The 11,484-nt window shown below is 38.3% G+C and overlaps 1 protein-coding gene across 1 annotated transcript in view; it reads left to right on the top strand.

The window, feature by feature from the left end:
• LOC103775602 (transcription factor IIIB 90 kDa subunit-like) overlaps window positions 1-11,484 on the top strand; it is an 83,028-nt gene that overhangs the window by 38,288 nt on the left and 33,256 nt on the right. Inside the window, exons 7-10 of the mRNA XM_008943065.1 lie at window positions 289-350; window positions 2,547-2,628; window positions 2,727-2,782; window positions 4,654-4,910. Coding sequence (XP_008941313.1) covers window positions 289-350; window positions 2,547-2,628; window positions 2,727-2,782; window positions 4,654-4,910 — 457 coding nt within the window. The remainder of the gene's footprint in view (window positions 1-288; window positions 351-2,546; window positions 2,629-2,726; window positions 2,783-4,653; window positions 4,911-11,484) is intronic.

Raw genomic sequence — 11,484 nt, 5'->3', positions numbered from 1 at the left:
CCTGCTGACATTTGTGGCTGTAAATTAAAATGGTGGAAAAAAGGCAACCGGAAGTGTCTGGTGGATTTTTAGTGATGAAGAAAACTGAGCTTATTTCTGAATTTTAAATTAATTCAGTGTCATGAATTTGTGCATGTGTGTACCTGCATATTGAAAATACTCAGCAACACGTTAGACCTCCTGGATGAGCGCGGAAGGATGCAGGTCTCTGAAGGACAATTGTTGTGTTACATTACAATAGGTTTTGAACAATTGTCTGCCTGATTAAAAATCTGTTCTTTTCTGTAGGTGAGAATACAGGAGATGGTGAATTAGATCTGAGTGGGATCGATGACAGTGAAATAGATCGGGTAAGGTGCCCTCTTATCCCATCTCTCTCTACATTTGAATATCTGAGGATGAAAAATGGTTCTTACCTGGTTTGTCTTCTCTCCTTACTGCCTCATTGCTCTGAGCTGTAGAGATGTCCAAGTGCTTTCAGTGACCCGAGATCAAAACTAATGTTCATGCAAGCCTGTGAATTTGGCCTTCCTTACCCATTTTGTCTATCGGACTGCTGCTGCTGCTTACTCTTACAGTGCTGGAATAATTATCTATTGGAATGTCTTTTATTCAGAAGAAAGACGTAAAAGTTTGGTGGAACTCTAATTTAGTTATTTAATTAATATATATCAACATAGGAGACTGACGTGGAAACCAAACTGTAAAACCAGCATGTACAGCTTCTGTGTTCTATCAAAGATCTCTGTAACATTTTCTGGATTTATTATTATTTATGTGGCAGCAAAAGATTACCCTTTACCGTATAGACTGATGATGACAGACAGACAGCTGTGGAAGATGGCTTGCTGAAGGCCACGCAGCAGGTCAGCAGGCGGCAGAGTCCGTCTCTCCTGACTCTGAGCCTGATGCCCTCTCCAGCCACCATGCTGCTTTAAAGTGCACTTAGAACTGATAATGCCAGTGCTAAAAACTCCTTTTGGGGTACAGAATCATCGAGAGTGATGAGGTTGTGTAGGGGTTACTATCTGCAGAACATTGTTGGCGATGGATGAGGAGCAGGAAATGCTCAGCTTGACTTGAGGTAGTGAAGTGGGTTTTGGTAGTCTCGGCGTTAGGAGGGGTCTTGTGTGTTGAGCAGACGTGGTATGGAGAGAGCGGGAAGGCTGAAGGATTTCAATAAAGGCAGTTCATAATTTAAACAGTCATGGTGGAAGAACAAACACATTTTCTCCTCCTCCTGGGCTCTGTGATGAGGTCATAACTCTGCTTTTATGACCTCATGTTCATTTCCATGGCAATAGGCTGTAATATTGTAAGCCCAAGATATGAGCTCTCTGAAAGTGTAAGGATGAATAACTGAGCCAGTAGGAAGCGGGTTTTACTGTTATGGCCCAGTTTTAATAGAAGCAGATGAAGAAGTGAAAATATTGATCTGATAAACCAGGACTTGTACAGCTCTTTGCTCACCTTGTTTGCCCTCAGAGGAAGGACTCCTCCCTGCATTAGTTTCATTTGACTGGAGTTATTTTTCTCATAAAATCCAGTATGTACATTTTATTTCAGAGAAAATCTTGAATGTTCAAACCCATAAGATGCAGAAATCTCAGATTGTTTTTCTTGCATTTAAACATTGTTTTACAAGTCTTGGGTCCGCTGCTTAAAAATAAAGTGTCTTGCTCATGAACAATGACCCAATCTGTCTTCTCTGTTCTGCAGAAGTTCTTCACTCCTAAACAGCAGCAGCTGTAGAGAATTTCTGTTTCACAGACAGTTGTGCTAAGTACTGGGTTTATTTTTACATTTAAGTAGTTGAAGAGGAGATATATCTGCCAGCCTGCTTGCTACCTACTTGGTTGTCTGTTTCTGTAATTCATCTGTATAGTTCTAGATGTGTTTTACAGCTCCACATCTAGTAATGACGTTACCGATACTAAGTGGAGTTAACTGAAAAAAGCCTAGATATGGTTATTGAACCCAACTCTCTAAAGTCCAGAGGACTAAAACTCCAGCAATCTAAGCTGGTTTCATTCACATAGATGTGGCCATTGAACTAATAATCTCAGTAACTGTGCCTAAATCTTCACAGAAACCTACCCAGAAGACACATGTTTCCGTTTTGGTAACACAGGGCAATGGTTCACATACTGTTTTGAATTACAGACCACCGTCAACATACAGAATTACTTGCAGACAACCATTTTGTCATGATACCCACTTGCATCATCTGAAAAAGATCATAAGCCCAGGATCATTTTAGGTTAATTACAGACCACGTACAATGAGTCCTGGATGGTTTTTGGTCACCCCATCATAGTTTGGAAACCAAGCACTGTTGTTTTTGAAAACATATTATTGTTTTTCACCAGCTTTAGAAGTTACTAGAAGTGCTCTCTGATTGTTACATCTCAGTCATGTTTTCTTTTATTAATGTATTTTTAAAAAATAGCATGTGAATTGACCTTGCCAGTGGTTTTTCAGTGCAATTTTGATCTATGGTTTTCAAGTTGATTTCTGAAAGTAGATACATATTTTTTGTCTTTTAGTATATACTTAATGAAGCAGAAGCTCAGATAAAAGCAGAGCTGTGGATGAAAGAAAATGCAGATTATTTGAAGGAACAGAAAGGTAAGTTTTTAAGACTGAAATTCTCCTTTTGGCCAACGTTGCTGATATATGCAGTCTGTGTATTCTTCATTCTGGTTACCCTTTTGTCATCTTTTCAGAAAAGGAAGCAAGAATAGCAAAAGAGAAAGAACTTGGGATTTATAAAGAACACAAGGTATTAAATTGTGTGCTAATTGTGTCTGTTTGAAAATGTCCTGGAAATTCATTACATTTGCTGATGAACTCCATGTAGGATGTATGGGCATAATGATACAGGTCACCACTGAACGAGCAAAAACTGTTGTATCTCTACCTGTTGAATTATAAGACTATAATTTTTCATGTGGGTGAGTAAAAAACTTTCATGCCCAGACTTTTATTTTAAATAACTACTATGAGAAAATTCTGTGCATGGCAAAGCCATAACTAGTTCTTTGCATTTATGATGGATGTCCTAATTGCTTGGTTATTTAAATACAGGTCTTTAGACATGCCTGATTTTTTTCTAACATGTCCACGGGGAATTTGTTTGTACTTGCCATAACTCAGTAGCTTTCTTTGCTCTTCCAATAATGATTTCTTTATGAAGACCTGAACAGATCCTTGTTACAGTGACTTGAAGGAATATTTTGTTCTACCTTTCATAAAGAATGCGACAGTTATGTTAACAAATGGCATGTCCTGTCTACATGTTTAGCAGTTTAAAGCAGCCTAATTGCCCATATATTTGTGATTTACAGCATTTGTTTTCTGTGTAATTGAGCAAGTGACATGTCAAATCATCCACATGCAACTAAAATCCGTGTTAGTTTGTAGTGCTTATATCCTCTATCTTTTTTTCTGACTAATGTGAAAGACAGAGTTTCCTACTTCCCTTAGATATTTTAACAATAAAAACAAAACCAGACAATGAAACACTGTTTTATGCTTCAGAGTTTCTCATTCACCCTGCGCTTACGCAGACGTGGCAGTCTACCAGCAATTTCCAAAATTGTATAACTCATTGGTGCAGCCAAGTAGCCCAAACACCCACTTTTTTGTTCAGACAACACAGGAGTTTTTATCTAACTGTATTGTTTCTGACAGCTTGAGTAGAACTTGATTAATATAGTGCTTTCCAATTTCAAGGTAGCACTTGACCCATGTAGGTAAACAGAGGGGCTATTATCCATTAAAAAAATAAATCTCCTGCAGAGCTTGGTGTTAAAACCTTCCTTTGGAAAGGAAAATGCCAAATGAGAAACAGAGGTTCTGTTTTTTTTTTCCTTCATACCTACCCAAGCTTGGGACATGGCTGGAAATGTTCTCTGGTGTCCCTTCTCTTTGTCTGGCTCTGCAAAGCATCAGCCTCCGTGGCACGACGCTGGGCTTGGGCTTGCAGCGCTGGCTGCGAGGGGCCGCTGCCGGTGACAGTGCCACTGTGCCCGTGTGTCTGCAGCCTCTTGCTTCCTCTCTGTCGGTGTTACTGCCCGGCCACGCTGAGAAAGCTGCTGCTAATGTTCCTGGCCTTTTTCAGGGTGCAGGAGTTGAGTAGATGCTTTCTCACACTGCATTTGGACTTGTTATAGAATATCGTTGCAGTTTTGATAGGGAGGTGTCAGTGCTTAAGGGAGTCATGGCCCAGCTGGACTCAGCTTTAAAGGAGTTCTAGCAGAGGAATTTCTTTATTTCCATGCTGGGTGATACTATCAGGGTCCCTGTTCCTGTAAGAGAGGTTCACTCTTTTTTTTTATTTATTTATTTTTTATATTTTATGTGTGAGAAATGGCCCATGTTTCTTCTCTGGCAGCATTACAAATACTAAGTAAAGAATTTGTAATAAACTGTGTGGACATTTGGAAAAAAATAAACACTTAACCTCTGGGAGAAGGGAGGCCTCTGAGTCCTGCTCAGTGGCAGGAGGGGGAGTGCTGGCTTAGCCAGGCCACGTCACCCATGCCCCCGCACCAGCAGCACCTGAGCCAGGGCTGCTGAACTGCAGCTCGCCCTTCTGCTTTACAGAAACTTTGTTTGTATCTACATCACTAATTTTATATTTTAATTAAGCGAAAGAAATCTGCAAAGAAGCGGGAGCCAATACAAGCCAGCACAGCAGGAGAGGCAATTGAAAAGATGTTAGAACAGAAGAAAATCTCAAGTAAAATTAATTATAATGTGCTAAGGGACCTGAACAGCAAAGGAAGTAACACACCAAAGAAAGAGGATGACAGCACTGATGACAGCACCAACACCAAGAAGCTGTCAAGAAGAAAATCTATTGCCAATAGGAATATAGCCAACCCTGTAAACAGTGTGGGAAAAAGGTACTGCAATTGTTCATTTATATCTCTGTCTGTGAGACTGTCTATGTATCTTTCTAAGCCAGACAATGCAAGGACTGAAACATTTGTTTGAGGGTAAAATAATGTCAGGGCTCTGTTTTTATTTATTTTGCCTGCAGTGTCACGGTGGCACCTTATTTATAGTTCATCTATCAGAGGTCTGCTTTGGTGTGAGTTAATCATCCTGAAGCCAAAAAAAAAATAGTAAATGGAAATTCATAATTGTGAATCTTTCAGCTGGGGACATCTTTTCTTCGTACAACCCTAACATTGGCTGTCCTGTCGTTCTAAGTTGCCTGCATCAGCTGACATGACACTAAATGTTTAAAAGCTTTGGCTTTTTGCTTGATTTGAAAATATCGTTCCCATCTGTTTTGACAGCTAGCTGTTTTGATGAGCTTTTAATTTAGTTTTGTTCCAAACTTTTGGTTTTAATTGATGACACAAATATAAAGCTTTAGAGTAAATACGCTTGTCGTTTTTCTGGTCTGTATTTGCAAACGCTTTACAGTGTGATGAAAGCTACTGTTTTGATGAGTAAAATACTTGACTTGCTGCGCAGATTTGTGATGTGCTATAAAGTGTAAAAGGAGATTGATGTGTCCTATCCACAGTATTCAACTATTTTATTCATCTTCGGTTTATGAAATCATGTTGGATGATCATTCAAATCATGTTTACATATCGTAATTTCTCACTTAGATGTTCTATATTTGTTTAGTTACATATTTATTTATTAACCACCTAAAATACGTTGTTTTTTGCTTCCAGACATATAAGCCAAACACCTCAAAGAAATTTAGGTATTTAATTCTGAAATGTAAGATGATGTCTTTGCACCGTAGTTCACATTTTAGGCATGTGTTACAATCAGGTAAAAGGAGGATTAGCTAAGAGTGTTCAGCCCATGTTTTATTTGGACTCAACAGGTATTAGTAAGTAATATTTTTAGTATTTTTAGTAAAATATAGCTGATCAGTTGCCTGTAGTGCAACGTGTGATGGGAAGTAGGGGCTGATAAGGATCCTGGTTGCATTTCAGAGCTCAGCAGTAACATCCACGCTTAAGCTGCTTTGCCAAATCCCAGCCTTGTCACTTCTGAGGTTTGCAGAAATGTTGGGCACTCAGAGCTCCTGTTGAAGTCAGCATGTTGAACTCTTAACAGGTGTTAAACTCTTTGGAAAATCATGCCATAAATATTTAATTTAACAGTGGTGCAACTTGAAAAGGTTTCTAAATAAATACAAATCAGTATTTTCCAAAAGCATCTAATAAAACATGTTTATTTTTCCTCTTGAGAGCCTAAAGTACGTCCTTAAGATGCATAACAGAGTTTCCTGATGATGATTAGCTGATCTCGGATACAATGAATTTTGCAGCAGAACACTTCAGAGGAGATTGAGGAGACATGCAGATACAGGAGTTGAGGAGATTTTGCACTCCAGAAGCAGGCAGTGTTCTTGTTTAAATAATATCAAGGACTTGGCAAACCATTAGTTGAACTTTTTTTTTCCTTACAATTAAAGATTTATGACATACTTTTGATTTTTTTTGCTAGTAGTCTAAATGCCATGCCTTTTAAATGGCATGCATAAATTTCTGTGTTCTGCATTGTTCTTCTATGCCATGCATTCATTGCCTTTGTTCAGCTTTGTTCCTCTGAGAGGTGAATGGCTAAATACTTTCCCACTGATAGAAAAATCATGGTAATTTATATGCAATTAATAATAATAAAACCCCTGAACATTGCTCATTAGAAAGTGAATGAAGTATATAATGTATCTTTATCCAGGAGGCATTTGCAGAGCTCTTGCTAACTGTTTGGGTTTGTAGTGATTTACAGTCCTGAATGTTTACTTTTATATGTCTTAAATATTTACTAAGCTGCATCTGACTGCAGTAGCACCTTGCATAACCATGCTTTGATCCTGTCCCTTGGTTTATCTGAGTTATAGTCAGATTTTAAAGAGCTACTGTTTTAGTCCTGATCCCAATTAGGAGGTACAAGTACCAAGTTACAGGGAGCTTTACAGGCTAGGAAAGAAATACTCATTCTTGGTGATTAAAGCAGCACTCCTGTAAAGATATAACATTATGAAATTAGACAGGGTTTTTTTTTTTAGTAAATAAATATCTATATTGCTTTCATTTTGCAAGCCAAGATTTTGTACACCTCTTGAGGTTTGGATAGATGATGCCGCCAAGTTTGTGGCATCAAAACTTGTGAAAAGCTGTTGTTTGGCAAGAAATTTATAAAGAGCTGGAATGCTAAGCATAGTCCCAGGAGCATGCTTACATTAGGTGTTCTTTCAGTTGGTGGCCCTTTTGAATGTGGCAGTGTTGCTGCTATAATCACTTCATAGTTACTTGGATTCCAAAGGCAATATAGTTTATCTACATATTGATTAATAAAAAAATCCTTATTTTGAAATCTCAGAGATGTTTGGTATTTTCTGAAATTTTGTTAGGAAGGTATTTTAAGGAAGGAATTCTCTCAGTTATTTAAAGATCATGCAAATTTCTCCTTTTTAGATTAATATACATTATATACATCAATATTTTGAGAAGCAAACAATTTTTGAACAGATTTCTTTACCATGAATGTTGTGCAACTTTTTGAGTTTTAGAAAAAGACCTTTTCTGAAACACATCTCCCAGTATTATCTTGGGTTTTATTTATTGTATCTGTCAAGATGCTAGAAGACTAGCAATATAAGTAATTTTAGGAAATTTTATGTTGTGTAAATGTATTTCATTACATTTTTTAATGCATCTTTGTTCCAGTGGGTATCACAATTGGTGCTTTTCACACAAAAGCCATTTCATTCTCTGTGTGTTCAAGATACAGCACAGTGAATGTTACAATAATAGATGCTGCAACTTTAATTTCAATTAACATTTGTACAGTTTATCTTCACTAATGTCTTCTGTGCATATGAAGCCTAAGAATAATATGTTGAACTCCTAAAAAAGAACAGTTGCCACTTGGAGCTACTTAAAACCTGCACTCCAGTTAGAGCTGTGTCATGCACTGGAGCTCTTCAAGTCCAATAAAGTGGGGGTTTAGAACTGAAAGCTTTTGGTTAGAAGCTTAATAATTTATTTTATATTTACTTGAGCTGAATCTCACAACATTACTTGGGAAGTGAATGTGTTGTACCAAGAAAATGTGGGAACAGGAAAGCTTTCAAGTCACTACTTTTGAAAAATTTTAAGCCTGTTTATTGCTATGTGCTTGAAATTGGTAATGATATCAGAAAAGACAGGATATATTATCGAGGGAGTAAATGTGTCAGGTTAATCTCTTGAAGAATTTGCCTTGGAAGAAATGAAGCAGGACTGTGAGGCACAGCTGATATGTTGTAATGAAGCAAGCTTGTGCTGAATGGAAGCATATGAATATATAATAAAAAACCAAATCATGCCTGCTATGAATATGACAAAAGCCCTTGGTAGAGACCTCAGATTTGATTAGATCTGGAAATTCACGTCCAAATTCTCCCCATGGGCTCACTTGTATTTATTGACTCTCCATTTTGCAAGGACACGTTGGCACATGGCGCCACCGGTGCTTTAGAGCCACAGGATCTGGATATTGCAAGTCGTGCATTTTCAGTACCAGGAACTTGTTCTGCTGCCCAGATTCCTGCCCTGGGATCCACACTTTCAATTAATGTCTGCTCCAGCTACATTTTTGTTGGCTTTTCAATGGGTATCATGACCTCAGAAAAATCACCTTTATTATTAGGAAGAATATATGTAATACTTCTTTACAGCATAGCATTCAGCATCTCATTTAACCTGATAAATTACTTGGTACTTTCTTGGAATCATAACTGGAAAATAATTGGAAGTATAATTCCACAGGGGGGTAAAATATGGGCAGGAACCCAATTTAGGTGCGTTAGACGAGCCAAATGATCCCATGCTGCAGAGAACACTGAATCAGCTCCCCACCACAAGCCACTGGGAGCACTGCCCCCAGCTCTGACCCTCATTTACCAGAAGTTGGCCCAAAGTTGGCCCTTTCTGGTGTCTGGAATGTGCATATTACCCTCTAAGGTGGAAATTTGTTTTCATCTCATTGGCTTTGCCAGATTATTTTTGGTAATGTGAAAGGGAGGCAGGCATTGGGGTACTTTTTGTCACGCCCAGCCTGAAAACTTTCTCTTCACTTGTTGATGCTGCGGTTATACAGCAGGATCTGTATTTGTTTCACTTGGGGAATGAGGAGAGAAGAAGCCCCAAACCGCCCATTTCCCTCCCATCTAGGGTTATTGATAATGATAAACCCTTTATTTGTAGTTTCACTGTTTCAGTGGGTGAAGGGGTTGTGCTGAGTGCCCCTAACTCAGACACAACTCTGACTGTCCTGAATGCTTGTTCTACATAGGCAATGGCTTAGAATTTATTTTTATAAATCCAAAGCCAACTCTTTTTTTTTTTTTAATGTGCAATATTTGTTGTTTATTTTACATTGTGAGACTGGTATTTGTGGAGGAGGAGGAGTGTGAGCTCATGTTTTCCAGGTTACTCAGATCAGTCCGAAACAGTGTGAAACAAAGCTCGGTTTGAGTAGTCCAGCAGGTTCCTGGGTACCTGGAAACCCTTTATACCAGCTAGACCCAGGTGATTCAAAGGTTAAAGCCCTCTGGAGTCACTGTGTCAAAAAGAGCGTTGTTATTTCAGAATTATTTTTTTAGGAAAAATGGCACTGCGGTAATGCTTTAAAAGTTTGGGAATGGATATCTTAAAAGTTCATTAACTCCGACTGATGGGCATCTACAGCCTATCTTACAGGTTAGCAACTGATGGTGAAGCTGAGCTTGTGAAGAGGGACAAGGCAGGTGTTTGGCAGGTACAATGCTTTTGAGAGAGTCTTTTCCATGCTAATTTTGGCGGTATGCATTCTCTCTACAAATTGGCCCTTTGAGATGGCATCTTAAGAATGTTTTTATGTGCTTTAATTTTTCACCATATATTTTTATTTTCCAGAATTACCATCAGCAATTCGTCTAATTTACCTTTGATACCATTTTTCTTTCCCTGCTTTGATGTCTGTTACATGATTTGGAATTCCTATGTGTTTACTCAAAGTGAGGTATTATGTTTTATTTTTTGGTTTGTGCTGCTTCAGGCTTTCCTTCTATATGTGGCTAAAGTGCTAGCACCAACTTCCCACCTGGAATAAAATTCCTTACAGAAGATACTTGCTGAGGTGGTAGTTAGGAATTTCTTCTATAGCTTAATTACTACTTTGTTGATATTTTTGGTGTTTCTTCTGGAAGCAGTCTCGTGTTGGCTCTGGTATTAACTACATTGTGATTCCTGGGTATGAATACACATGTGGTGGGAGCCTTCCTGTTGAGCATGTGGAGTCAGCTTTGGGTTTGAATATTATGTATGGGGTAAATAAATTCTCTAACCACTTTGACATAACTGTTTTCTTATGTGATCTGCGCTTTGAGGATTTCTTTGGAGTGTAATTTTATGTATGTTTGTGCTTTGCTGTGGTATATAATAATTTGAATCAAAGGTTAATCAAAATGATTAGTCATTTTGAACAGGAAAATTGTGACATTTGATAAGTACCTCCACTTAAAATAAATCTTACCAGTATTTTCCAGTCTTGTAACTTTTAGGGGGACAAGCTTATACAAATTATGTTTAGTATTTTATTTACATAAAAGCAAAGCCAAGAAAAAATGAATTCAAGACTTCCAAGGTTCTGCTTTTCAAGTCATGCATCTCCTTATTGAAGTTAGCTGTGTGGGGGAGAGCTTTACAAATGACCTTGAAAGGAGCTGACACATGCATCTACTTGTTCACAGTTGATTTGAGGAGTTGATCTAGTAAAGCTTGTCGTAATGTTGTAACCTGGCTAATGCTGCGGGTTACTGCTCTTCATATGAGCTAAGAAGCCTTTTGTAATGAGGAGAGAAATCAGAGGCAGGAACTGGAAAGAAATTTATCTGACCCAACGTGTTTTAAAATGTGTGTGTGTTTTAACTTCTGAATGCTAAAATGTGATGACCAGCAGCCTTTCTTTCTTCATTAGGTGAGGACACAGGAGGAAAAATGCTTTTCTTCTGTGTGTAGCACTGCGCTACTGAGGCAATGTAGAGTTAAGCAAGTGCCACTGAGAGGCTGGGGAGGCAGGAACCAACACACTGTCTGGGGAACAAATGGTGTGGCAAGTTATTCCTTTACCCTCAGATTAATTTCTCTTGACAATGAGATAGATCAGAAGGATGGGGAAATAATTTAATTTTTTTTCCTGAAAAAGAAAAAGTTCAAGTTCTCCAAACCCATCCTTCCAGAAGCTGGCAATTATTTGTCAGAATTTGAGGTTTATTCTGATTACTCGAGCGATTTGGAAGATCACTTCCCCCTGATGCTAACGACAGCATTTTTCTTTCACATCTGATGTGCTTGATACCCCTGAAAATACAGCTTCATTGAACTCTGAAGCGTGTGTGGATAGTGTTTCACATGTCTGTGAAATTCACTTTCCATTGTGAAAGGAGCTTCTTTTCAGGCATCTCCCAGCACAGCA

This window comes from Merops nubicus, unplaced genomic scaffold (assembly GCF_000691845.1).
Source record: "Merops nubicus isolate BGI_N331 unplaced genomic scaffold, ASM69184v1 scaffold18116, whole genome shotgun sequence".
Taxonomy (NCBI): Eukaryota; Metazoa; Chordata; class Aves; order Coraciiformes; family Meropidae; genus Merops; species Merops nubicus.
This window is presented reverse-complemented; position numbering and strand designations above follow the sequence as displayed.